This window comes from Acanthopagrus latus, chromosome 13 (genome assembly GCF_904848185.1).
Source record: "Acanthopagrus latus isolate v.2019 chromosome 13, fAcaLat1.1, whole genome shotgun sequence".
Classification (NCBI taxonomy): Eukaryota; Metazoa; Chordata; class Actinopteri; order Spariformes; family Sparidae; genus Acanthopagrus; species Acanthopagrus latus.
The window spans coordinates 14,668,560-14,696,517 of NC_051051.1; the positions used below are offsets into that span (position 1 = coordinate 14,668,560).

The 27,958-nt window shown below is 41.0% G+C and overlaps 4 protein-coding genes across 4 annotated transcripts; 1 reads left to right on the forward strand and 3 right to left on the reverse strand.

Annotated features, from left to right (window-relative positions):
• Positions 1-1,666: 1,666 nt before the first annotated feature.
• On the reverse strand, positions 1,667-5,938 carry thap12a (THAP domain containing 12a). The gene is made up of 5 exons (XM_037120510.1): positions 5,745-5,938; positions 4,588-4,705; positions 4,256-4,354; positions 4,102-4,138; positions 1,667-4,010 (listed from the first exon to the last, which is right to left on the reverse strand). Exons 1-5 carry the CDS (start codon positions 5,831-5,833, stop codon positions 2,194-2,196), a joined length of 2,160 nt encoding a protein of 719 aa, XP_036976405.1. The 5' UTR covers positions 5,834-5,938; the 3' UTR covers positions 1,667-2,193.
• An 821-nt stretch (positions 5,939-6,759) lies between these two features.
• si:ch211-266i6.3 (cytoskeleton-associated protein 2) lies at positions 6,760-10,215 on the forward strand. Its single transcript, XM_037120513.1, has 7 exons — positions 6,760-7,031; positions 7,332-7,398; positions 7,524-8,347; positions 8,460-8,796; positions 8,887-8,947; positions 9,261-9,561; positions 9,698-10,215. The coding sequence occupies exons 2-7, from the start codon at positions 7,363-7,365 to the stop codon at positions 9,960-9,962; spliced, it is 1,824 nt and encodes a 607-aa protein (XP_036976408.1). The 5' UTR covers positions 6,760-7,031; positions 7,332-7,362; the 3' UTR covers positions 9,963-10,215.
• Positions 10,216-10,803: 588 nt separating this feature from the next.
• Positions 10,804-17,844, reverse strand: stt3a (STT3 oligosaccharyltransferase complex catalytic subunit A). Its single transcript, XM_037120511.1, has 18 exons — positions 17,719-17,844; positions 16,804-16,924; positions 16,648-16,708; positions 16,430-16,551; positions 16,129-16,274; positions 15,333-15,423; positions 15,139-15,245; positions 14,889-15,053; positions 13,980-14,160; positions 13,722-13,877; positions 13,480-13,571; positions 13,135-13,290; positions 12,322-12,510; positions 12,085-12,201; positions 11,899-12,001; positions 11,620-11,808; positions 11,392-11,507; positions 10,804-11,195 (listed from the first exon to the last, which is right to left on the reverse strand). Exons 2-18 carry the CDS (start codon positions 16,889-16,891, stop codon positions 11,157-11,159), a joined length of 2,118 nt encoding a protein of 705 aa, XP_036976406.1. The 5' UTR covers positions 16,892-16,924; positions 17,719-17,844; the 3' UTR covers positions 10,804-11,156.
• Positions 17,845-19,169: 1,325 nt separating this feature from the next.
• Positions 19,170-27,799, reverse strand: ei24 (EI24 autophagy associated transmembrane protein). Its single transcript, XM_037119549.1, has 11 exons — positions 27,650-27,799; positions 26,365-26,501; positions 24,712-24,857; positions 24,026-24,086; positions 23,500-23,566; positions 23,287-23,411; positions 22,262-22,381; positions 21,572-21,683; positions 21,370-21,481; positions 20,345-20,419; positions 19,170-20,246 (listed from the first exon to the last, which is right to left on the reverse strand). Exons 2-11 carry the CDS (start codon positions 26,404-26,406, stop codon positions 20,084-20,086), a joined length of 1,023 nt encoding a protein of 340 aa, XP_036975444.1. The 5' UTR covers positions 26,407-26,501; positions 27,650-27,799; the 3' UTR covers positions 19,170-20,083.
• Between the last annotated feature and the right edge of the window lie 159 nt (positions 27,800-27,958).

Below are 27,958 nucleotides of genomic sequence, written 5' to 3' on the forward strand. Positions count from 1 at the left end.
AATACCATATCTAACCTGACACAGAAGCCTTACAGGACAAGGCTTTCACACTTCCTTTAATAGCCTCAGCTGCCGTTTTGCTCTTGTTTTGACTTGATACTCTCTGGTTTGGATTGGCTGCTTCCTCTTCACACTTTGTAAAATCAGATTTGGTTCATGTTGTTCTTAGTGTTGCCCTCCTATGTTTATATACACCCTGAATGCACACAGATATTGGATTCTCTCTCATCTGGCACTACTCTATCTTTGCATTGTATATGTATTTTTTTGTATTTTTGTGCAATCTGTTAAATTATATATATGCTACCATGTGCCTTTGCAGAAAAGAACAATGAGTACACTGTTCAAAACATCCTGTGAGGAATAAGTGTATAGTCAAAGATGTCTTTTTGTAATTACAATTTTCAGATATAAAGGTTTTTAGAGGAGAAATGTCTTTGTATAAACACGTGCTACATAAATAATTTTACCCTCTTCCAATGACAAATGGAGAACATAGAGGAGATGGCCTAAAGCGTTTTTTGTTCCCGAGCCGTGGAACTGGACCACATGATGACTGATGAATAGCAATCATCTGTGTTATTGATCACAGCGGTGGTTTTCTTGTTATGATCGTTAAAAATGTCTACAGCGGAAATTCAAGCAACAATCAATCAGTTTAATAATTTGAAAGCTAAGGAACCCACATTCTAGAAAACAATTTGTAAAACCTATAAGGTGCATATTTTGAGTTATTCATTAGATGGATGATAAACAGCAGCTGATCGCGGCTCCCCTCTCACTCATAGAAAGTTAATGCAATTGACAAAACCTTTCAAGTGAAGACAAACATCCTAAAGAAAAGGGATGGCAACCGGAAACCAACTACAAAAATGCAACTTTGATCTTGGAGGCATGGCCGTAAAAGTAATCTTTATATTGTCCACTGCAGATTATTTCTAGACTTAATATAATAATATCACATTTCACCGATACTAAACACTGTACAGGAAGTTTGTGTTTCTGAGCGGATAGTGACTCAGCTTTTTGGTCATAAACATTAACTCCGTAGAAAGACATAATATCTCACATGCAAGATGGATAATCATCCACATGCTGCCCAATAACTGTGAGCCTTACTCACACTGCTTCGTCCTGATCTCCCACTCACCATGTAACAGAAAACAACTCAAATAGAACTCAGTATTTAATTGTCAGTTCACATTTCTAACACAGATATTTTAGGCACAGCCCAGATAGTGCTCATTGATCGTCATGTTTACTTTGAACCAGTCATTGTTCTAAATCTCACTTGGAAGAAAAAATAATCTGTTTCAATCCAGATAGAAATATAAATATACATCTCTAAATGTAAAGTTGTCAATAATCAAATTATAGCTAATAAACAGGGCAGGTAAAAATATATTTCATTGTCTGAACAAAGAAATAGTCTTATCTTGTTAAAGCTATGGTATATTGAAAATCAGCCCTCTTTTGCGCATAACATCTTAGCCTTGATAATTATATTAAAACCTGAAATTATCCATTATTTTATTGGCACTGTGCTAGTTATTGGTATCAGCTGAAAAAAAAAAATCCATATTTTGCATCACAGCATCAGCATTGAGTTTTGTAGTAGACCGTGTTTCAAAACAGACAGGATAGAATGATGACAAAGAAGCACTGAAACCAAGACACCACCTTTTTTATTAACTTATTCAGGAAGGAATTATAGCTTAGTCTCACTTCTACTATGTTTAAATGTCAGCACAGCATTGGGTGTGAGTAAAAAGGTAGCTTACATAATTAACTCACTCTCGTAAAACAAAACAATTTGCAACTTATTTTCAACAATGTAAATAACGAATGGCCTTAGATACGAGGCATCAGGACTCATTTCCAACCTGGGAAGTTTAAAGCAGTCAGTTCTTTACCCAAAACACAACAAGAACACCCAAGAACAAACAGCAAAAACAAAATTAATTTCTGGTATTTATTACTCAATATTACTTTGCACTACAGTTCATGCTTCATTTACATTCTACATTTAATTAAAAAAAAAATAGGAGAAGCTACTTCCATATGAACGCTATATAGTAAAAAAACAAAACAAAAAGGAGGATGTTGATCCCTTCAAGATAACTCAGTCCGCATGACTCATTGACAAAGCTGTGGATCATCTGTCTGTCAGCTTAGCTACCGTCTCACAACCGACTATGACGCCTCCGCCCTGTCAGGGTATGTCTTCATGTAGACCTCCACTACTGCATCCAGATCGTATCCAACATCATAGTTCACGTTCAAAAGGGCGAGACTTTTCGATTTGAATCTGTCAGGCGTGTTCTCCATGTACATCTGGAAGCGCTTGTACGCCACATCACAGCTGTCCTCCAGAGCCAAGGTGGGCAGGATGCCGATCAGTCTCAGAACCGCGAGCATGTTTGGGAAGAACTTCACGTCGGCCAGCTGCAGGGTTTCCTGGAGGTTGGAGGGAAAGGTTTCGCCTTTGCCCTTTTTGCTATATTTAACCCACCAACAGTGCAGCTCGGCAGACAGGGTTCCCGCATTAGGGATGTCGTTTTTATACACTTGGATGCTCTCTTCCTCGGGTTCGGTAGACTTGTGCTGCTCTATGACAGCGGGGATCAGTGACAGACATCTCAGAGCCTTCAGGTGGTCCTCGCAGAAGAGTTCGCTCAGTTCTTTGATGACATGGTTCACCACGGGAACAGACAGGTGCTCCTTGTAGTAACTCTCCGGCTGAACGGCTCCTGGCTCTGACTGATGCTTTCTCAAGAACGATCGGGGAACCGTCACAGGGATCTCCATCGCTGCGGCTAGGTTAACGGCCTCGTCGTTCCAGAACTCGTTGTACACGTCGATGTTGTCCGACACTTCCTGCAGGGAGTGCAACACAGCTTTCAGACTGGTCGCGGCAAAGTAGGCGTCGGCTGAGTTCCCTTGCACGTTCTCTCCGAATGCTCGTGTCAGGGTCGTAACGTTTTTCAGGACAACCAGCGCCATGACAAACTCAAAATCAGCCAGTGCTTTGGAAATCTCTAAAGCGTTGTGTGTGACTTGATCGTTCCACCTCATGTCCTCGTTGTCATGTATGCTGTCCACACAGAGTAGCAATGCCTCTAGGATTTCCACTGCCACCTCGAATGCATCATGCCGTCTGATCCAGTTGGTCTGACAGGTCGTTTTCAGTTCCTTGGCCTTCTCCTCTTTGTCTGCGTAGAAAATGGAAATGGCATGCTCCAGCTCCAGCTGCAGTACAGACGACTGGCTGAAGAACGACTGAATCTTTTTCAAGGTTGACATGACGAGCTGAACCCCTGACAAAGCCATGCCGTTTGCAAGTGACACGTTCAATGTGTGAGTAGATCTTAACGCGAGCACTGCCATGGGGTGCTTCTCAATCAGTTTGGCAGCAAATGTTTTTATTTTACTAAGATGTATCCCAGAGCAGGAATGGGCTTGACCTCTACACTGTTCCATAGCCAAGCCCCATTTGTCAGTCAGTTCAGACAGCAGTTTCTCTGCTAAGGTCTCTCCGTCTCCTTCGAAGGACAACAATCCAAAGAACCTCTCCTGCTGGCAGTTAGCCTGGTCCACGTAACGGAGAAAGACGGGGAGGTACCACTCTCCTGAGATCTGCACCAAATCGTCAGTCAGTAATGAGAAAAAGCCATTTTGTTTGACTTCCTCCACCAGCTTACTGTGGATGCATTTCTCAAACACCTCGATCATTTGATTGAGCTGAGCTGAGGAGCAGCACTCCTTATTCTCATCGAACTTCACCTTAAGGACTTCATCTCCACTATTCATGCGGTATTCTAACAGCGCCTGAAAGGTGCTGGACCCAAGACCATCCTGTTTATTTTCAGCGGGCCCTGTCGGGGGAATGTTTTGCTCTCCCAACAGCGCGAGGACCTCAAATAATGACCTGAGATACTCTTTGACCCCGTCTTCCTCTGGGGGTGCCTGGACGTCTTCCGTAGCTGTCTCCGCTTGAGACTTTTTGATTTCTAAAAAGGGAAATAGTCACAAGATAAAAATCACATTTTTGGTGGGAGATTCATTGACACGTAATGAATTTGTGTGTGTTAATATACTTACTCTTTCTGCCCTTACTCTCCGTTTTATCATCTTTGGTCTACAAATATAAACAGTTGGTACAAAAAGGTGATTACATAAAGACAACAAATTATTCCAATGATTGTCCCATTATTATTTTTTTCATTCATAATAATTATGATCATTTTATACCCACCGCCTCTTTACCACGCTTCACCTGCCCATTCTGAGGTTGGCTGTGCACATCAAAGATAGTCGGTACAGCATCATCCTTCAACACTGTGCTCTGAGCGTCCTGAAACAGAGTCAGAGCATATTCAGACTGAATCAAAAACTACTAATGTTGAATCTGTATTAAAACCTACACATTCCCTCTGCATTACACTACAAACTGGCTTGAATTCAGTGTGTTGCACATTTTACTTGATGATTGTCAGTTGCTGTAAACTCTGGGTCACGCCTTCTTCTGCAATTTAAAAAAACAAAACAAAAAAAAACATGCGCGCAACTTGAAAAACACACACTCACACGAAGAATTGAAGACGTTTCGAAATGTTTCCCACACAGTCTGTAGTATCTGTACAACTGGTCTGGCAATTTGTCTGCGAGATCCTGCCTCTGGCACTTCTCCACCCACTTCTTAGACCTGAGAGGAGACGTTAAAATCGAAATGATAAACAAGTTTAAAAGTCAATAGAAAATATGGCCTTGAGGTTCAGTCACGGTCTGGTGCTATGTGACTTGAACAACCTGTCATAACACGCTGCACACATTTCCTAACTGGAATTATTCTAACATGGTTGAGAATCTAATTGTGAACAAAAAAATAAATAAAAATAAAACATTAAATAAAAAGATAAAGATATCATGATTCAGGTACAAACCACACGTCTAGCAGACAGCTGCACGAGTTTTAATCTTTAATGCAGCACAGCAGTTCCGACATGTTAGAAATAAAGTCACTCTCTTTTGTTTGAAATACAAATGCATGTCTCCCAAAACACAATGAACAGTCTTGCATATGAACACAGATGCTTGTAGCAGTATGGCTGGTATATCAACTAGTTAATTCCCTTAATCAGCAGTATAGCCAATGAACAAAATCCGTTTTGATAAAGAGTCTGTGCAAGTTATCTAATATTTTACACAAAAAGCATTTCGAATACTTGGGGGGGGGGACAAAAACGCACAGATGAAATTCATTTCATTATGGTTGAGTTCCATCAAGTGCCCAGTGAACATCTAATGCAGTCGTTCTTATGTTTTGAATTACACCGGTGCGTGTTCCCTTGTGCCATGCAGGAATGTCTATGGTGCAAAAAGGTCAAGATGATCCATTTATCTTTTCACCCCGCTCTGCCAAAATCACATCAATAATGTCTCAAAAGGTCCGAGGACGGGCCGGGGGTGTACAGATCACGTTTAGCAGGAAAGCAAGGGCAGGTCAATTTGTCAAACTTTTGAGTTAAGTTCGTGTGTTATGGCAAACACTCATTTAAATGTTCTCAACAGGTTTAATAAAGGCGGAATTCAGACATATCATGTTGCAGAAGCAAAGTTTCGAGCATTCGGCAGAGTTGCCCTTGCTTTTAAAATGCACGCCTGGTCCTACAAATAAGAAACAAACTGTTCTGTGTATCAGGGAGCTTCCTGTCCGCTTTAGCGCCAGTGTTAGCATCAGTTACCTTTCTTGGTCATACGGAAACCTGAAGAGAGGCTGTGGCTCGGATTTGCCACTTGTACAGTTCGGCACGGCGCAGCGATTTTGCATCATAAATTTGTAGCATGAACTAATTCTGCTTGGAAATCCTTTCGAGGATAGTCAACTGTGTTGCTAACGCTAGTTAGCAGTCAAGCCAATTTATATAACGCGATAACGTCCGATTTTTTGCTTTCAAAATAAAATATTTCGATTAAGTAACTACCTGACAGCAATTTGAAAGACCCACTTGTTTTTTTCAAAATATTATACGCTCAAAATGTCCCATTTTATTAATCACACTAAAAAGCCCATAAAAACGTCCTTGTGTCAACCATGCCATGTTAAGTTAACTCGTCAAGTGTCATAAACATATGCAATATCGTGACCCACATAACAATCAACGGTTATTCTCAGTACAGTTGTTCCTAAATGTCCGCGATAAAAAAAAAAACCAACCGTAATGCTGATTTTATTTTGAAGGCTAGCTTATTGGTAAGATTGTGTTAGGCTTGATGCATTGTAAAACATGCATGACATGCATCAACAGGCATCAAACCGCGCGCTTTGTTTCTTCCCCACAATGCTTTGCGCACTGTTCAAAGCCAAGAGGTTGAATGCCATGCTTGTGACTTATTGAAAACCTATTGTGAAGTTAAAAAGTAAAAAATGACACACAAAGGCGTTCATTGTCATGCGTATTGTTGTTGTCATTATTATCATAATCACTGAAACGCATACATTTGGATTTCATGTGCCAGATGTAGTTATCACAGGGGAGGTCATGACTGACAGATAGAACCCAGGTGTTCAACAATAGTGTGTACAGTCATAGCTCCTTGATGCAACCATACATACATATTCAATATTTCCTGTCTGTAACTGTAACCTCAGAATTAACCACTGTTTTGACGTGTTTTTTTTGTTGTTTTTTACAGTGGCTGTCAGGTCTGTGGTGGGCGTGTGGCTCTGTGCATGGACCGGTAGAAGAGGAATCCTATTTGGGTTCAAACATTCAAACAGAGGAGAGGGTGACACGAGAGGGAGCGCAGAATGCAGCTACTAGTCGCCTTCATTTCTCGCTTCTAATTTTGAGACACCCCATTGGTTGATTTATTGTCTCGCGAGAGTAGCAGGACCTATTGCAGCGTAGCAGCGCCAAGTCAAATCGGTTGGCGTTTCCACAGAGAGGCAGGAGGAGACAGACGTGTGTTGCTGCAGAGTTGTCGCTGGTTCACTCTTCTCGTTTTGAGCAACACATTACGGCAGCAGGGTAAGTTGTGGTTTATTTGTGACTTTACCTAAAGTAGGTCAGCGCACTTTAACGGAAATAACGCCCATTATATACAGCTGACGTGAACGTCCCGCAAACACTAACGTTTATTTGTTTTTATCCCCAATGTCAGCTAACGTTTGTTAGGCCAGACCAATCGATTTAAGACAACGCGTGTTAATATGAATGTCTGCTTGTCTTTCAACAACACAAAGTGTCAAACTGCTTTATTATATTTAAATTTAGCACGAAAGACTACTGGCATAAGTTATTCACTGCAGTCATTTGTTCGACTTCCAGAAACCAGATTGTACCTCGGTGAGGCTTCAGAATGGACTTTGCAGTCTCAAGACGGCACCACAACAAAGTAAGTTAACATTATCAAGTGAAGTGCGTGTCCTGTTGTGTTGACATGTAACTGTTTTGTACTCAGAACTCGTTATTACCCCAAATTCAGCCCACCTAATTGTCATTTTGTTGTAATTACATTAGGGAAACAAGGAAAATGCTCAGCCAGCGCATGGGAGCAAGTCCTTCATCAAAAGTGGTACAACAGCCGCTGTTCCCTTTCAACTGAAAGGCAATGAAAAAGAAGATACTGTGGCAAAAAATGGTGCCCTTAAGGCCAAGACCAAACGGGCAGAAACGAGGGTTACATCTGGTGAGGCTCTGAAAAAGGTCAAGACTGTGCAGAGAGATGGGAAAGGAGCTGTTGCTACAGATGTCCAGCAGCGACAAACGCATAGCCGGGGCTTCCTCACAGAAAAGGCTGTGAAAGACAAGAAAATGGCTGCAGAAGCTCCGAAGCCACCAGCTGCAGTGCCATCGGTGAAATCTGCCCCCGGCATGTACAAAGGCAAGATTGTGCAGTCAAAGATTGGATCCATTTGGAAGTCAAGTGCCACCCTGGGTGGGGCAGATCCCAGACCATCAGCTCCCAAAACAGAGAACCAGAGGGTTGGGCATGTGACAAAAATTAGGTCAAACTCTGTCGCTGACATTCCTGGACATGGCACACAAAAACCCACACAGACGAGGTCCAAGTCGGTGTTGGATAGACCTGCTCAGATGCCCAGGCCCGCTATCGCTAGCCGTCCTCCTGCTGGATTTTACTCTGCTCGCCCTCCTGCCAGAACCGTCCCTGTAACACTCACCAGTACCAGCACCAGAAACACTAATGTGGCTTTCACTAAGAGAAGTGGGACCCAGAACTCCAAGCCAAAGATCCCATTGGCAGAGAAGAAGGTCAGCAAACCTCCTGTCACAAGCGCCGTCAGCCAGTACAGATTTACCATGGAGAGTGCTGAGGAAAGAAGGTAACACTTGTGTGCTTCCCTTGTGTGCTTTTAATACATACATGCTTGATGTTGGCCTGGATGTTACTGGGCATCAGAAATGTTTCAAATGTTTGTTGTGTTTCCCCTGCAGAGCAAAACTGGCTGACTGGCTAGCTTCCAAGGGCAAAACTTTGAAGAATCCAGCCATGACCTCAGCAGCACCCCCAAAAACCAAAGTCTGTGCAAAACCTAAAGCTGACCTCAAACCACAGTGTCAGCCAGCTGCACAGTGCAAACCTGAACCTGAACCCAAACCAAGTAGGCAAGCACACAAGCCTGACTCTGCTGCTGCTGCTCTCTGTGCAGTTACACAGGGAGCAGAACTGACGACACAGGGCCAGACTCCAGAGATCATGAACACTACCCTGGACCTGCTCGAGAACTCTGATGCAGCTCTGCCTGTTATCCCACAGGAGGGAGTTGAAGATGTAAGGAAACAGACTTCTGTGGCATTTTTTAAATGAATATTACCTTTGCAGTGATAGATCATGTTCTCTTTTTTGTTTTCATTTCGGCAGATTGTTGTGAATCTGTGTGACGCTCTGGACGCCCTGGCAACTCCCTCAAGCTGTAACAATGGTACGTTCAGTTATGTCTGTCCACTATGATTGATGATATGATGAATTCAGTGCAGTTAGGGTTTTCTTAAAAAAAAAAAAGGGCTCCAACCAGGAAATGTTTGACATTTTTGTCAAACATTTGGTTAAATCAGTTTTAAATGTGGCTGTCACCTAATGTTGTTTCAATTAAATAATCAACTAAATGTTACAGCCCTAATCAGGACACTGGCATTTCTTGTCTAAGGAAAAATAATAATTCTAACTGCCTTTTGTTGCAATGAATAGAGATATTCTGTTCACACCAGCACTCCTGTCATTTTTGTTTCCATTAGAACATTCACAGGTGACAGATGTGTGCAGTGATGTTGAATTGATGGATGGCAAGCCAAAGGATGAATGTGAAAAAGAGGAGCTGAAGAATAAAATGTCCGAGGATGTCAGCGAAAGGCCAAAGGTTGAGCAAGTGAAGGATGAAGTACAAGAAAATGCTGATCAGGGAGAGGAGATGGATGATGATGATGATGATGATGAAGCAGTAGAAAGTGATGACGAGTGTGTGATGGAGACCACACCAGAGATGGAGGATGCCTCAGTAGTGAAGTACAGTGTGAAGACCACACCATTCCTGCAAAGGTGAGTCCATCAAAGTTATATGCAGTAGTTTTTAAAAAAAAATACACTTTCATTATGAAATTATTTACTAAATCATGAATTGAGTAGATGCAAAGTAATTTATGTAACATAATTTTTATAAATATCCCTTGTTCAGTGTCAAGAAGACAATCACAGAGGATGTCAGCAGGAGCACATCCAGGAGAAAGAGCAACATCAAAGATCTGAAGTTTCTGACACCAGTGCGCCGTTCCTGCCGCATCGAGCGCAAATCCTCCCGCCTACCCACGATGCTCCTCGACCACGATCCCTGTGTGTCATCTCTGGCTGAGCTGGTGAAGCTGGATGACAGTCCTAATGCCTACATCTGTAGAAAAAATCCTGCTCTTATGGAAGATCTCCCAGACCAGCCAGGACTGTGAGGAGCACTGTTTGCTGTTTTTAAAACAAACAAAGAAAAAAAAAAAATCTAATGGACACTTTATATCAAATGGTTTTACTAATCTGAATGTATCACAGAAAAGACATTAGTGTTCTATCATTTTTTTCTTTGCAGGGGAGATTAAATTTGTTTGGTTACTCTTTTCTGTTCTGAATGTATATACTTTCCTCTAACACTCATTTTAATATTAAGCCAATTGCACGACAATAAAAAAATACTACCATATCTTAAAATGCTTTCGTACTGTATTTTATCAATATGCAATCTGAGGCTGATATTGGGGCACTTCATGATTTTGATATGGCTATATTGGCTGATATACATAAATTTTTATTTTACAGTTGTCCCTCAACTCTGATTAGTGCATGTGACAAACATTGAACAGCTGGGATATTTTAAAGATGAACAACCTTTTGTTTTTAAATGAGTGCACTGAAACTAAACTTAGGTGGAAATGAAGTACTTTTAAATCACCCCAAGGATGTTTTTCTGTGTAAATATACAGACAGATATCAGTCAGGCTCTAATATCACCTACATACTGCACGTGTGACACTAGTCACTTTAAGTACTAAGATCTACTAACATCACATAAATAAAGTTCATATTAGGAATACAATGACTAAATCTGATCAACTAGTGTGGTGAGCATGAGGCAAATCATCAAATATACTGGAATCTACTTTACCTTCATTATGAAGGTTCTTGGTCTATATTCTTATAAATTTGTATGGTTTTATTCATACCATTTATCAGATTTCCCCTAAAAGCCCCTTGTCAAATTATGTATTTTGTGAGGAAAGAAGGACAGACCATCATTTGTTCACATTTAACCCCACTTTAATTGACCACATCGTAAAAATCCAAAGCGCTCTCAAATGAACACTGTTTTCTTGTGACCGCTTCATGGAAAATTCAACTTCCTGATATCAGACTGGACGTTTTGACACCAGCTCCCTCTGATCCCAGATGAGACATTTCATTATAACAAAATAAACAAAATGAAAATCATCCACAAAAAAAAGAAAAAAAAATCTCTTCGATGCAATTTTCTTCCCCTAAACAAAAGTATAAAAAGTACTCTTTTTTTTTCCCCCACACTCATCTGCAGACCACAGGGGAAGGTGTTCAGTGCTGTGCGCTAAAAGGCTCTTTTCCACTGCTGTCTGAAGGTTTTATGTCCTTGAAAGACCCCGGTTGTCCAGATCTTTGACCTAAAAAAAATTAAATCGAACACAAGTCTTAGTTCATCAAGTCAAATGGAAAGACTTATTCTATCACCACACCGGTCTGATTTTAAATGAAAGCCATACGTTTCTGAAGATCTCAAGCAGTAAACCATTTTTCAAACAATCCTGTGACTGATATGACTTCTCATGGAACAGGGTTAAGGATAAGTTAACATTTTACCTTGTATATCCTAACCAGCCAGTGCTCTGTTGTGTAGGCCTCCTCCAACACATCCAGCTCGAAGTCTTTGTTCCCAATCTCAGCGTTCCTCACTCGGTCATAACCAGGTGGGCGCTCTGCAAAGGACATTATAAAATCATCAGAATACATACAGTACAAAAGGCTGAAGTTGAAGTAAACGCATTATACGTGAGGATACAGATCACACTAAGCTGTGGAGTCACTTACTGGCCTCTGTGTAGACCTGGCCGAAGCGGTAGTAGCACATCTTGTACATAAGACAGTTGAGCAGGACAGGTGAGCCCTCACGGTCCACTCTGAACTCTCCAGTAGGGGTGTAGTAGTCATGCTCCTTGATGTGCTTGCCTGTGTCTGTGCTGCCCCCAATACGGACCATCCACAGGAACTTATTGATGTCTGTAATGAGGACAAAGATAAACAAAATTACAGAGGTGGCCCCTAATCTGTAACATTTCTAAACTCCCTCTACTGAGAGTTGGGACGTACCATCTGAAGAATAGCCCGTCAGGCCTCCAAAGATGACCAGGACATAACTGACATCCAGCTCCCTCATGATCTCATAGGCCCTCTCTTCTGTGGATGCCATGGCCTACGGAACAAACAACAACAACCCAGTCGTTACAGCAGCACTTTAGCAACATGATCACCCTGGCCCAAAGGTCCCCGCCTCACCTGTCCAACTCTGGAGATGTGCGTGTTGTTCCACGTGTTGTTGTCCACTAAAATGGTTCGATTCGCCATGGCAGTTATCTGATAGCCATAATCCCACCACGACATGACTTTGGCATCCTGGAAACACAAAATAAAATCTCACTTAATTGAATGGAGGCAACAATCTGTCTTCAGATCACTCAGAACCATATTTAAGAACTACTTTACTTATTCTGCATTTCTTTGGGTTTGACTGACCTCAGGAGTGTTGTGGCGGAGCCAGTAGTAGGCCTCTCTGAAGTCGTCAAAGATGATGCGGCTGCCGTCACCTCCACGGGCCGATAAGACAATTGAGGGAGAGGAGTAGGCTTCGCTGGTCACCCAGGTAGAGTGGAAGGTGTACGTAATGAGGAAGAAGGCCATGACCAGAATCATCCCACTGGCAACCTGGTAGGAATATACACAGGATGTCACTAGGTTTCACCCTTCAGTCATTGGGACCATCAGAGAGCTTTTATTCTGACTACTTAAATCAAAAATGTTTTAGATTAAAAATAAACAAATACTATAAATAATACACAGATGTATGTTCATTTTGGAGGCTAAATTCTACTTTGGATAATTTGCCTCTTTGGTAATTAATGTAAAAGTGAATCAAACCATCTTAGACATTTAGAGAGCAAAAGTCTCTTTGGCGGAAAACTAAAAAGCATGCATGAGGTGACAAGGAGCCAAACTAGACACAGCTTTTAAAAAAAGGGGCCCCACGAGCAGAATGTTGGAGCCAATGTAAAAATTCCTTATACATATACATTTGTAAAGCTTATATACATAATCTTTTTTTAAAATGTAAAATCCTTATCTGAAAATAAATGTTGCATTGAAAAGGACAATATTTTCCTCTGAAATACAATGAGGTAGAAGTAAATCGGAGCATGAAATTGAAATACTAAAGTAAAGTAATTGAGGGAATTTCTACCAGTGTAGACAGCACTAGAACAAAGGCGGCACTAAATGTATTTGTCATGACCATATGTAAACACTGTAACAGCACTCTCTCTGACCTCCTACCTCATTTTTGATTGGGTAGGTAGAGTCCTGCTGCTTCTTGCTCTTCTTGTCTGGCCGGCTGACGTCCAAATTCTTCATGTAAGTGGTGAGAACCTGGGACACGCCAATGCCTGACAGGATGCACATGACTGGAGCCAGAACCAACATCAGACGCACCTGAGGAGGCAAGAAACATTGACCCATGTGATGTACAAAGTTTCACTTTCCAAATATAAAAAATCGTGTTTTTCCATTTACTTCTGTAGGTTTATTGCTGTTGAAATGTGACAAACCCCAAAAGCAAACAGATCAACTGCTTTCCCCGGAGACATCCGAGATGAACATATAGCTCTATACAGGACATACCATGACAGCTGAGAAGTACATGCTGGTGACTCCATACATGATGATGAAGATCCTGGCATCCGAAAGGTTGTTGAAACAGTAGTAAAGACCGACTGCGAGGAGAGGAAAGGCACCAGTCAGTCACAATCTCAACAAGGATACGCTGAGCTGTGTGCTTCATTTGCACAAAAAAAAAAAAAAAATCTGCATCATCACAGTATAAACCTCTTGTTACTGTGTGTTTCTGCTGAGTGTGCACTTGCCTGGGAACATGAAGACCAGCAGCTGAAGATCAAAGTAGTATGAGGACCAGGTCGTGGGCTGATGCTCAGAGACAGAGGCGATGATGGGAATGTTGTTCTTCGCATAGGAGGGGTCCAGCAGAGAGTAGAAACGACCAGTCCATGGAGAGATTTTACCTGAGGGAAATACACTTTTGGTAAGTGACAGTCCAAAGAAAGGGAACTTCAAATCAGTTCCTCACAAACGGAAAGAAGAAGATTTCTGCTGGTGCATCTTACCTGTCAGCATGAGGACGGTGCCCACAGACAGCAGGATGAAGCCCACCAGGGAGATGACACTCTTGAACAGCACCTCAAACTGCTGAGCATTGAGCTTGCTGCGCAGGTAGTCAACAAAGGCATGAATCTGGCACAAGCCAAACACACCAAAGGCTGCCATGTGCTCTGATGACTGGACCGGCTGGGATACAACAGAATGGCAGGTGAACAATGTGTAGCAGAGCAGAGTTTAATACAAGACACTGACTGTTGTATCTTCTTTAGCCTTGATGATTTTTTGACTAGGGCTACAACTAAGGATTATTTTCATTTTCTGTTATTCTGCTGCGACATTGATGGAATAATCACTTAGTCTTTAAATCATTTAAAAAAAACTATTCATCACATGTCCCAGAGCCTAAACTTAATGACAAAGAAAAGCATCAAATCCTCACATTTAAGAAGCTGGAACCAGCAACATTTTGGCTTGAAAAATGACTAAAACCATTAATGGATTATCAAAATAGCTGGAAAACTGTTTTCTTCAGACAGACAAGTCTAGTCTACTACTCAACTAAATGTTGCACATCTAATTTTGACCGTGACAAATTTTTTTTCTAGGGATGCACAGATTATCAAACAATCACTTTTGTAAGGCTATGTAGGTACTGCTAAAACCTCTTCTCATTGATAGGTAGTTGTATTGTGGCTAAAAAGGCTTTTGAAGCAGTACTTAAAACATTTTTTTTAATTCATGTGAGCAGAGGTTATATCAATGGTTGTTTCTTAAATTTGTATGATTGAAATATCACCAAAAAAGCATTCAAATTGTTATTTTAAAAACACAGAATTTCAAAAATGAATGCATCATTAGTTTTTCTTTAATCTTTTCTGGACAATTTGTCTGTTAGCAGTGCTTTTTCACCTTACCTGGAAACCAACAAAAGAGATCTGCATGGACAGGATGGTGCCCAGGCAGTAAACTGTGCAGTAAGCCACGTAGATGCGGTGGGAGAATCGTCCTGTGAGCATCAGGACCAGGACGTGGAGGGGGATAAGGTTGATCAGGAACACGTAGCCACCCCAGGAGGAAACCTAGATACACAAAAAACACCTCATAAGGACCTCTGTAAACTCACAAGTAATTCCGTAAAACATGTACTCTTTTAAATCTCCTTACCATGTAGAAGTAGGCCAGTGCACATATGGATGACCAGTACACAGAGCCTGTTTTGACAGCCTTAATCCACATGTAATATGTCAGCAGCATGCAGAAGATGGCAATGCCTGAGTAAGACAAGGGGGGCATTCCATTAACAATCCATTTAATGATATTTCCTTTAAATGACATCATTGTGCAGATCAGGGGTATACCTTCGTTATCATAGGAGCCGGCGACAGAACGAGAGATGTAACCAGGCACCACTGCAATCATGGCAGCAGCCAGGAGGCCTGCACCTGCATCCTACACAGACAAACATTATTTAGTTGCAGCGGGGTATATTAAACTTTGTGCACAACATTCTAAATCAGTCAATGACTCAAATCAGTTGTACAATCCCTTTTTCTGTCGCACTGAAGGGAACATATTTGAGACTGAAAGTCACCCTGATGCTGTCATCAGGGTCATCTCAGACTGGGTTTGAGACCCAACAAATATCTAACAGAAGCCTGTTGAAAACCCCCTCAGTTAAATGCCTGTCTGACAGTAACAAACTGTTTAATTAAGCAGATAAGTTTCTTATTGTATTTCAGTGGACCGAGGACACCAGTGAATGGTTTGACACGCAGTCAACTGGAGCAAAAGACAAAGAAAAAAACAGTTCTAGTCATTCAATCTAGAATCACTTTTCAATCGAGATTCTGAATCAAATTAGCATCAAACTATGGTGACAGTATTGATTTGGGAGATATGCTTATCATCCAAGGCTTAATTTTTTACATTGTTTTCTGCCTACAGTTATAGGGGCGGCAAATCAATTGTCATAACATATGTCATAAACATGCCATGGTTGGAAAGCACACCAGCCCAACATCTGAAGCCAGCACTGGGTCCCATCAAAAAAGACATCTGACTGCCAACACGCGCCAGGCCACAACATCGACCCCCCCATTGGCTACTACAACTTTTATAGTGCGAAACCTTGCATGTGCACAGCATGTGCTTTACCTTCAGCTCCTTAGTGAAGTGGTAGGTCACTATGGCAGTAAAAGAGCTGAACAATGGAGCCAGGAAGACGCAGACATTACGGATGTCAATGGTGATGTGAAAAAAGTGTAGGACGTGGTACAGGACGGCAGAGGTGATCATCAGTCCTGTTGAGAGAAAGAGCAGAGATAGACGAGACAAAAGGTGCGTTAGGGCCGATAAAGTCGGGCTGTATACATGAGGCACACTGACATTTCTCTTCTTGTATCCTCACACTCATCTACTTGCACAGTTCTCTAATCATTCTTCCTCTAACTCCTACCTGGATAAATGGTGCCACCAATGATCCTCCCAAGAGGATACCATGCCCTGTCATCAAACCAGTTGTGGAACTTGTAAAATCCTTCTTCTGCCAGGAAGCGGGTCGTACGGTAGTTGAAGTACCTGAAGGTGAGATGAAGGCGAGGGGTGAGGCATTGCTTTGGAGAGCGAAGTCTTTTAACAGCGCTTGAGAATAGCCACAAGAGGAGAAGCACTTACGGATCGAACTCGTGGATGACACTTTCAAACCTCAAGACGGAAAAGAGTCTGGTGGAGAAGGCTGAAGAGGGAAGGAAAGGGACATGGATCAATGCGTTCGGCGTGTATATAGTATTAGGAAGGCAATGCATTGTGTATGCGAAGGGGTGGACTCACAGAGGACAGCGGCCATGGACAGGATGAGCAGCTTCAGCAGTGTGTCCTGTTTCTCATAGGACAAACGCAGGAAGCCCAGCTTGGTCATTTTGGCGAGTTTAGGGACAGCTCACCGTACTACCTGATGAGAGGAAGACAAGGACTGTGAGGTACAAACAGGAGGAGATAAGCCCTACACTGCCTAATATACGTTGCAGTTTTAGAAAAAAAAAATCTAAATAATGATAAGATAATACTTTATTCAATAACGCGTTTTAAGCAAGACAGACACTCAGGGGGAAGAAGAAAAAAAGAAAAAAATCACAGTCTCCCAACTGTTAAGAGTCAACTTCCATGTCCAGCCCAACCAGATAAGGCCACGCACTAAGATGTGGCGTCAGGAACCAGGAAGCACCCACACTGGAAAACTTCTGCAAGGATTTATGCTCGTCTTTCTTCAGATTTCGCATGGTCGTACTAAGCGAAAACAACATTCCTCCAAGAGCTCTAATTAATGCTAACTTTGAAGGCACTGAGCCCTGCAAGTACTGACAGTAAACCAACCTTTCCAACATCACAGGGCAAGGGAATGAACAGCAGCTAATATTTATTAACTAGCTATTAACACGCACCCAGTGCACATTCACACTGAATGCAAGTGTTGTGATAAACTAGACAGCATCTTCCAGCTAGTCAGCATCAGGCCGGCTACTGTTGATGCTGCTTCCATAGGTTAAAAGTGTGTAAGTAGCTAGCTAGCGAGGCTAACGAGCTAGCTGGTATGAAATTAACACCCTGAGCCAGCGCTCCTTTTCTGATTTATTTAGAAAGCATCAATGACTCCTTCACGACTGGCAGCAGGACAACACCCTCAAATAAAAACATCGCTCCTAAATAAGCTTAAAGCTTTAATATTTGATGTTCTGAAAGACTCACCCGCTTTGCTCCTGTTACTCATACACTATTCTCACAGAACCTTCGCCGTGACTTAGACCCGCCCCAAACCACGCCACTTCGAGTGTTTATTGGTTGAACGTCAGTCAATACTAATCTCACGTAATTCCGATTGGTTCTTCGTCTGTCAATCAAATTTGGTTCCTTACCTTGCCGCTGTAGTGTAGTGACGTGTCCTTAGTGAAGCAAGGCAGCATGTCGGCCCCTACTGGTGTGAAACTAGTACACACTCGTGTTAGAACTTACATAGTTTACATAGTTTAAATGGTGCAACCAACTATGAGACAATACTATTTACTGTAGGTTTGATAGTATAAAAGAAACCATTTATGAAGAGAACAGTATACGTACAGATTTGTATAGGGATAGAAAGTATGTAGCCTTTTTCCTTTTCCTTACACTGTGTGGTTTGATCTGTGTGGTTTAATCTGTGTGGTTTAGCCTGTGTGATTTAATCTGTATGGTTTATGCTGTGTGGTTTGATCTGAGGTATGTCTATGTCTGTAATTTGTAATGTCTTTTAAATGAAATTTTGTAATGTAATTTGTATGCGCCTGTAAAGCTCTTTGAGTTGCCTTGTGTCTGAATTGTGCTATCCAAATAAACTTGCCTTGCCTTGCTTTTGTCTGACTTGAGAGAAAATAGTAACACATCTGTAGCATCCTTATAGTAATGAATTTGCAAAAAAGAAGCAATGTGCTGTCTGTTTGTCTTTGGGGTCAGATCAGATCCAGTTCCAGGATGTACCATCCTCTCAAGTGATCATAATAGAATACACCATAAATTAATTTCTCACTGACTCACTGCTTCTTTACATACAGCCACTTACTATGCAATGTGTAATGCACACCCAAGGTATTTACTTATTTTAACCTATCTCTGTTATTATATTGGATGGCACACATTTATTACAATCAGGGACACGCCACATCAACCTTCCTCTTCAGCTAAAAAATGGTGGTTTAATAGCTTTTCAATGCTCTGTGAGGTCTCAGACCAATTCAGTCTCAATCCATTACTGAGCTTCCTAAGTCCTGTATAGTCCTCACACATTCATCACAACAGCAAAACCCTGAACACAGTGATCATAATAATGAATACTGACCAATTTTATTGAAATTAGACGTATTACTTTTACAAAACCTCACTCACATATATCAGTCTGCACAAACACTAAGCTCTTCTTACAATAATTGCACACAGTTTCAAAAATCATGACCCCTCCTCATGGCCATGAGCTCTAATGTGTGAGAGAAAAGGTTGGTGACTTGGGGCGCTGCATGGTGGTGGGCTCCTGGTAGAACATTCAGGATGTATTAACAGTTTATATACAGCATAAAAACCAAACAGCCTATGATTTATTTTCAGGTCTGCTCTCTGGGGGGGAAACAGAGCAACTGTGTCAAGGCTGATCAACCATTCATCAAAAACTTCTACGCAACTCTTTTCTTTTATTACAGAGCTTAGTATTGCAGTGGTTTATGTGAAACAAACAAAACACAGATGCAGCAGTTTGGCAGTGTCATCTCACCTATCACCTACTAAATTCACATAGACTGACAACGCTTAGGCAGTTTTTCCTTTGCTGGTGTCACCTTATGTTTGCAACAAGTACATCTCATCAGAAAGCAGAGTGAGATCTTAATGTGGATGAGACACCAAGCAAAGGTTTAGCCCACAAAAAACAAGAGTGACTTTGTTATTTGGTTTCCACGACTAAGGTGACCAATCCTTTTTATAGCAGCTCTTGAACTGTATATTCTAATATCAACAAAGCTCTTATGGGATAAGAAAAAGCCTCCCTTTGAACTATGCAAGGTTACTCCTGGGAACGGCTATGACGCTTTCATATCCACGTGCAAGAAAGCATTCAATCTGTGAGGAAGGAATGTGACTTGCAACTTCAAGAAAACATGTAGTGTAGGTAAAACAAGACTGTGCTTTCATTCTGAATGCAAACTAGCCCCTTCAAAGTTCAAAATCTTTCTTTAGTCACAAGTTTGCTTAAACATATCAAAACTACATGATTTCTTGTGCTGTAATTTATTAAAGGAGAGTCACTCAAATGGCACATTATACAAAAAAAAAAACAAACGAAAAGAAAACTCACAAAAGAAAACAAGTCAAGAGCTAAGTATATAATGTGTCTGAGTGTGAGGCACAGGGCAGTTGATTTGTGCGTCACACTAAAATGTGTCTGATGGGTGCTGCAAATAAAGAACTACAGGGCCAGAGATTAGATTAAAAAAAAATGTAAACCCTTTGTCCTAAACCGCACATCATCTTCATTAAGGGGAATCACACCGAGTGACTGCGTTTTTTTTTTAATCTCCTTCATGTGGCTCCATCACTGGGTGGGAAGAGGTCTCTGGCGGGTGGGGGAGGTGTGGGGGGAAGACAGCCTCTCTGAGGAGACGGACGACGTCAGGGAGGACTGCAGGTGGACCGTCTTGTGGAAAAGCTTGTTGCTGATCAGCACAACCAGGGAGAAGAGCCGCAGCTGGAAGTGGCTGAAAGAATGGAAAACACACAAATGTAATGATCGACGACTTGTGCTTTCTACAAAACTTTTTGGCAAGAAAAGTAGTTGTCTTTATTTCAAACTCACTACAGCTTTGTTGGTGTCTTGGCCTCATTAGCGCTGATGATGAATAGAGGGAAGAGGATGGAGAACAAGCAGCCACTGGGTAGAAAAGAAGAACAAAAAAATATTACATACAGTAAATGCAGTAAAAGGTAACAGTCCACAGAGAATGTGAGGTCTGTTTTATCATTACACCCTCCTTTAAAAATCCTGTGTTGTAGTATTTTGTAAATATTCGACATTTGACTTTGTAGTAAAATTTCTAAGCCCAACTAACCACAGAATAAAACATATCTTAATACATCCTCATGACTTTTCAGACAGAAAAGCCTTTTTGACTTGAAGACACGATGTGACCCTTGACAAGGTTGAGGATTTATTTTTATTTTATTGGTTGGCATTTTTGTTTTGTGTGTTTTATACTCTCTCATAGGTTTGAATTGAAATTCTGTTAACATTTAAGCTTTTTTATTTGTTATATACACTGTTCCAAATGATCAAGATTGAACTTCCAATTATGTAAAAGTCCCTCTATTTCATTATTTGGCTTTCTAACTGAGGGCACAGACACAAAATGCATCCATCAAACTAGAATTAGAAGAAAGTGTTCACATGCCCGATCAATAAAACTGATGCTGACAGGATATAATGAAGCTACAAAGTCTTAAAAATGAATTCTTCTCACACGTTCAACCGAGCAGCACAGGAGATCTTTAAGGAGTATCAAAGTTGGTACCCAAGTTTAATTTCACAAAATTGAGTATCACAATGTTCACAGTGTCCCCTTCTGTTCCTGAGTTATGGTGTTGAATAATGGCAAGACATTAAGGTGTCACAGTGATGCTGACCTTTGACCTTTTGGATATAAAATGTCTTCATCATTTTTTTGTGAATTTTAGTGTATGATTTCTTGGGTTATGGCATGTTTTGTCAGGTCACAGTAAACCTTAATCACTAAAATCTAATCTGTTCATCACTGATCCAAAGTTGACACAAGTAACCATTCCTATGATTTTAATGTCAGACTTATCAAGAATGAGAAGTGAGACCTGATGATGTAAGAGGAGGGCAGGGCGGTCAGCAGAGCCATGGGCAAACCGAAGCCAAAATAATAGGGCCAGTTTCTCTCAATATTGGACAGCCGTTGATGCATCTCGATACCTTTAACAAACATAAACAACCATAGCTTTGAGTTCTCCATTCAATCCACATTATTCATTTTGGGTTTACAATGTAATGTGAGTAACTGACCATGGTTGAACCAGCGATACTCAAAGCAATACAAGGAGTAGAGCAGAGACATGTGAAGGAGGCTAACCATCTGTCCAATGGCATCGATGGGGAAGAGGCTAACAATCATACCCTAGAAAACAGACAAGGCAATTAGATTCAACAAGGTGAGAGACATGTGCAATTTCATCATTTGCTTTAGCTGATAGAGTTTTAGAAATATAACATGATTTGTCTGAAATAAATGCAAATCAATTAGTGGTGCAAAATATCAAAACAAGTAACAACAGACCTCTTTAAAAGAAACTTTTAAAGAGGTCTTTGAACATTCTCTGAATTGACTCCAGAGTCTACGAACGACATCAGTTGATGCCTGCTGGACATGATGCTGCTAAAAGCAGCCATTCTGAATGACCAAAGTCTTTGTGTGAAGTGCAATTAGGCATCACTGCACATGGTTTATGAATGCAAGACTTTGTGAGCAGTGATAAAATTTGCTCGTTTAGTGAATCTGGGCCTCTACAGTGACAGATCACAGCAGCAGCTTTACTCTTGTCTGTTCACCTAAAACCACAGTTTTAGACAACCACATAGAGGAGTTCTGTGTATAAGCACTATAGTGATGTTTTGTAGTACTGATACAGGGAAACACAGACAGGAGCATTATTTTACAACAAAGAAAACCAACAGTACCAGTCTGTATGAATGTACCTGAATGAGGAAGAGTGCCTGGAGGAGAAGGTTAAAGAGCATGTCTGCAATGATCTTACTGACGCTGGGGAACGGCTGTGCTTTACAACCAGACACTTCAAATGCTAGGTCAGCTATATCCTGTAAGAAAGAATAACAACAATAATAACTCATGTCTGTATCTGTGTCAGTTTAGTCAGTGCAACAAAACAGCAGCAGGAATTGGTGCACAATTTTCTTTTGCTTTGTGATGCCAAGATTGTATGACTATTGTTTTGTGTAATGAAATTATTTTATGATGATATTTTAAAAGGTATTTCGTACTATTAGGTCCAGATGCTCTTACATAGCTGCACTGGGAAACATCCTAAATAGTTTCCAAAATCTAATTCAAGACATTTTTTCAACTTTTTTAAAGGGCACTATGAAACTTTTTACAGGCCTGCATGCAAAAAGAGGTCAAGGCTCTTGATGAATGGAATCGCAGTTTGAAGCGAACAAGCTCTAGATGTAAGCCTACTTTAACCCTTATGTGTGAACTTGTATATGTTAACAAAACAGGCTTGTTTTACAACAGAGCTACAATGAGGTGATAAAAAAACAACAGCATTGCCCAGAAATTCCCCAAAAATGAAAAAAAACGTGCAAAAATATGCACATTGCAAAAATATAGGACTATAAGCGGCTTTCACAGTCGACCTATATAGCAGCTTTTCTGATGAGGAAGGGCTAATACTGCGACTTTAAGGACCTGCAGACACTCTGATAAACAATGATGTATACCTCCAGGATATTTACCAGTCTGATGATGAATGATCAGTTGGCAACATTACACAGAAAGGATCTACTTGATTTACAATGTATGGGAGATGCAGAACAGGCTTTCTGTCATTTTTGGACACCAGCTGTATTGTACCCTCCACTGAGATTAAGAACCTGAATAGGCTGCAACTGTGATTGAGATGTCTAACTGTGTGATGATATAACTGCATAGAGCCACCTGTTGTGTCATCACATCATTGCAGGCTAGCAGAGCAGGGTCTTACCTGGAACCAGATGGCATTGACTATCTTGCTGAGGACGAACAGAGGGAGAACCCATAGAGCGCTGAACACGGAGGTCAGGATGAACTCCAACCAGGACCACACACTGCCATGGAGGGAGGGGTCACCTGCAGCAATAAAAGCACTTTGAGCGACTGCTTCCTGTCACAAGCCAGAGAACCTGCCACGCATTCAGTAACATCCACATATACATACCGATGATCTTTGCAGTGAGAGTCTGCAGCAGTGGGATAAACACCCGGTAGAAGAGAAACAGACTGAGCTGGAGAGAGAAAAATGAAATGTTGCAGTTAGTCTTCAAACTCATGCCTCCGCACACAACAGCGTTTTCAAAAACGTGTATTTGTCTTTGATGGATTCATGGACATGTAAAGGATAAATCAACCCAAAAAATATACAATCAGGAAATTAAAATTAAATAAAGACAATATAAAGCCAATGGTAGTTTTGCAATCTAAACACGTTTTGGAAACTGCACAAACTGCCACAGGATTAGGGACTAAGGTCATTAAGGCCACACAACATGAGAACAGCAGTGTTCTGACACCTACAAGAAAGGGTTATACCTAAAATTGTACTGAAGCTAAAACATAAGTTTGGGACAACTGATGGCCAAACTCACCCAGACACAGTATTATCATAGAAACTGCAAACTTCTAGTGGTAAAATCTTCAGTGCTGTATAAGTGACGAGGCTGTACTGTAAAGATCAAATATCTTACCCAGAACACTCCTCCATTCCAGGCACAGCACTGAAAAATCCTGCTGGCTACTTTGGGATCACTGAAAGAGAATATAATGACAGCATCCATCACTGTAATAAAAGGGAAGACCAGTTTCATTCATTTTTACTTTTCTTACTTAACCAGAGTCAAACGCAGAAGGGCTTCTAGCATGTCACTATTTGCAGAGGTAATTTCAAATGATGAGACATTGGGACTAGGGGATCTAGGACTGCTTCAAATAAACTAATGTAATTTGCTAATTTCTTAAATTTTCATTATCAACAGTGGTCTGACAATACCGATCATTGTCTAACCACTTCTTGTTTTCCTCAGAAAAGAGCCAAAAGGCACACTTAAGGAGTTTTGTTGATCCGAGTTCAAGCAATTACTTTTAAACTGTGTATAATCCTGCTCTTTTGCTAGGATTACAAGAAAAAGACCCAAACCATGTCAGTTTGTTAATATGTCCATTTGTTCAGCTTGTGGTAAATGCACAGCATGGGAGATGCACAGAAAGTTGTACCAAGATGATCGTCTCAGGAGGCGTTGCATTCCCAGCTTTTCAGCATAGCTGCTAATATGGCAGGCATATAATAGTATCATCCATGAGCATATGTGACTCTGGCTAAAGAAGAAGATCAGGAGCATTGCAACTCAAATATGCAGCTTTCGTTCTGGCCTACTTGTCCGGTTTGCGCTCCTCACTCTGTGCCCGTCTCTGTGCCAGGGCCCCGCTGGCCCTTCTCCTCCGCTGCTCTTCCCTTTTCTGCTGGATGCGGGCATCCAGCTTGGAGATTGTTCCAATCCCCAATATGGAGTCCTTGATCCCCTAGAGAACACAGACCAAAGAGAGAATATAACGACAGTGTTTTTTTCAAACTTGTAAAAAATGAGCTCTGTAATGGAGCTCTGAAATATCTCAATAAGTGCTTGTTGAACACAGATTTAAAGCTGGATTCCATCTGCTTGTTCAGAGCCAATGCCACAGGTCAATGTTTATCTTTCTATTAAATGTTACTCTCTGAACCAGGATGTAGACCGTACAGTGGCTTTGTGATATATTCATGATAGAAAAAACACCTTAATGAAGGTCTTTCCCCCATCTAACTTTCTGAAATGTAACACTCAAATCACCCATATCAACAATTTAAGGGAGAAGCCTCCATCATATCAGAGGTGGATAACGGGGTCTGAATAAGGACAGCTTGACTGGCCTTATATTGATCAATAGCGGTTATACGCTGTTAGATGGATGGTGTAGAGCCCAGATGTATTCAATATAAAAAAAGAGTTATTATGAAATTAATAATGATCCAAACACATTGTGTAAAATATATAAACAAAACAATACATCGTGAAACAGTCATTTTTTTTCAAAATGCCACTTTTGCCATTTCATGAAATTTCCCGATTACACTTTAATTTCCTGACACATTTTATGTAATAATCTCTATTTATGTAAATTTGCCAGCAAATGTCACCAGTTAACTCCTTTTAGCTCAAGCAACATCAACGCAAAAGTTATTCTGAATCAACCAACTAGAGACTGCTGCCGTGAATAAGCACTGTCCTTAAACACAGAAACTAACATCTCTTTTTATTTGCTTTTAATTATTCCAAAGATCAACATTAAGGTTGGACTCTCTTGGAGTACAGCCAGTGTACATTCAAGCTGATAGAAGTTCAAGGTAATAAACAGAAACTGAAGTTCAACCATCCTCAACATATGTATACAATACCTGTGCATCTGCAGAGGATCTGTCTGTCAACATTTGCCTTTCTTACACCAAACATATATCAGAGAAGGTGATGTTCATTTTTTTGTTGGGAATTTCTCATGACACCATTAATATATATATAATTACAGGTTTCATTAAAAGGAGCATATACTTCAGCGTTCTTGTATAAGATAGATTTATAACATGAAAGTGTTGCCTTTATTGTGTTCAGCCCCGTTAGTTATGAACATATGTCACCTGTTTACTTGACTGTATGGAAACTTTGGTTAACATTTGACAATTCCGCTTTACTGTTATTATTGAGGTCATAGTGGGTGGTGGTGTTGTACTGGACTGCTTTATATTGAAAGGTGTTATTTTATCATATTCTGCCCACCTCATTTACATAAATGCGGGTGGCAAAATAAAACATCATTAGTTACACAATATTATAAAAAAGGTGTACCTGAAACGTGGCCAGGAAGAATCTCTCTCTGCTGTTTAAAAATAAAGCTTAATGGGTCCATTAGCTTAAAAGCAGTTTTCACTTTCAAGGAACTACACCCTTGGGCCTTGTGGTGTAGCTTATGTTTGAGTACAGTTTGTGTGTGTGCTGACCGTCGCAACATTGCGGAGGAAGGCCCTGACGCTGTCTGTCATCTCTGGACCAGCTGCAGATCCATCAACTGCAGAAGGAGGGGGGGGTGGTGACCTGGTGGTCAGCTCTCATGGCAGGGAGGGGCACGCCCAGTAACCTGCAACAACCCAAACCAAGGAAGCAGAAATGAGGACAAGAGCCAGAGACTGGAACTCTTTCCAGAAATGTACATTAAGTTATAAAACGCAGAATGAGCATCATACCAGTATTAAATTGCTTTCATTCTACTGTTACAAAGAACAATGACAGTCATCACATGCCTGACAAAAACACATCTGGCCTTGAGACAGTTCAATATCACACATCTGTTTCGCATCTTGTTCCATACTGGGTATATTCGGGAGCCATTTTGTGCTGATTCACATCTGATATAATTTTGTTTCATAAACTCCCACTCCAACCACCGCATCAACCCCATTTAAGAATACAAAAAAGTTATGCTAACTGTGTCCCTTACAAAATATTTCTGATGTGAACAAATCTTCCCTTTGTCCTGGGCACGATACTCTCTATAAAACTATATGCAGTCTATTAAATTTCAAAAAAAGTGAAATGCACAATAGATCACATGCAGAAAAACAGGACACAAACTAGTTACCAACTTCATCGATAGTGTAGAATATGGGGGTTCAATAGCATCCGATGTCAATAGCCTATTAACCTACCTGAAATGACGAAAACATTACTAATGCTAATGTTTGTTCAATCAATTCTGTTAATGTCTGACTTGTTTACAGTAGCTACACCCGTGAACTTGTCAGCATTGTAACATTAGCTGCACATATCAAATGTCCAATCCTCAAACGGACCGAGTCGCTGTCAATTCTTCAACTTCTGTAACAAGGACACCTTAATTTATTCCGCCAGTGTCTCTTGTTTGGTGATACTGTTTTTGTAAGTTAACGTTAGCGAGCTGACTCAGTGTTAGCTGAAATATGTGATAGCGTACAGTCAGTGTTAGCTGGCTCCCTCTCTCTGGCCTGCCGAAAAGTCTTAACAATTTCATACGTTAAGACCCCTCACTGTGTAGCCTGTCAAGTCAACATACTGCCGCTGGTCGCAGAATCTTTGACTTTCGTTGTTTTCTTTGGTGCCCTGCTAGCTTGTTTCTCTGTGTTGCTAGCTAGCTAGGTCTGTTATCGCTGAGCAACTAATTTCACTGTTGTGTCTCTCGTCAAGACAACACCTCAACAGGCGTGTAAAGTCAGAGACGGAGCGCTCAGTTAGCCGAGGTGTCGTCCTTACCTCATGCGACAGGCTCAGGGTTATATCAACTTGGTCAATTCTTTCTTTTGCCCCTTTAATGTGACAACAACACCAAACAGACAGCTCCAGCAGCCAGGGCCGTGGAAAACATATTGCGCAAGCTCCGACTGCGAAAGCATCATGGGAAGTGTAGTCCGCCTTATTGGGCGCTGAAAAGGAAACGAAGGCAATATCTCATATAGGGACACTTCCACAAAACTGTTTTATATATGTTTGATTTGACTCAAATGGCGTATTAAGGACACTGATTTTAGGTAGTATGATTATATTACTTTAGTTAATATAAAT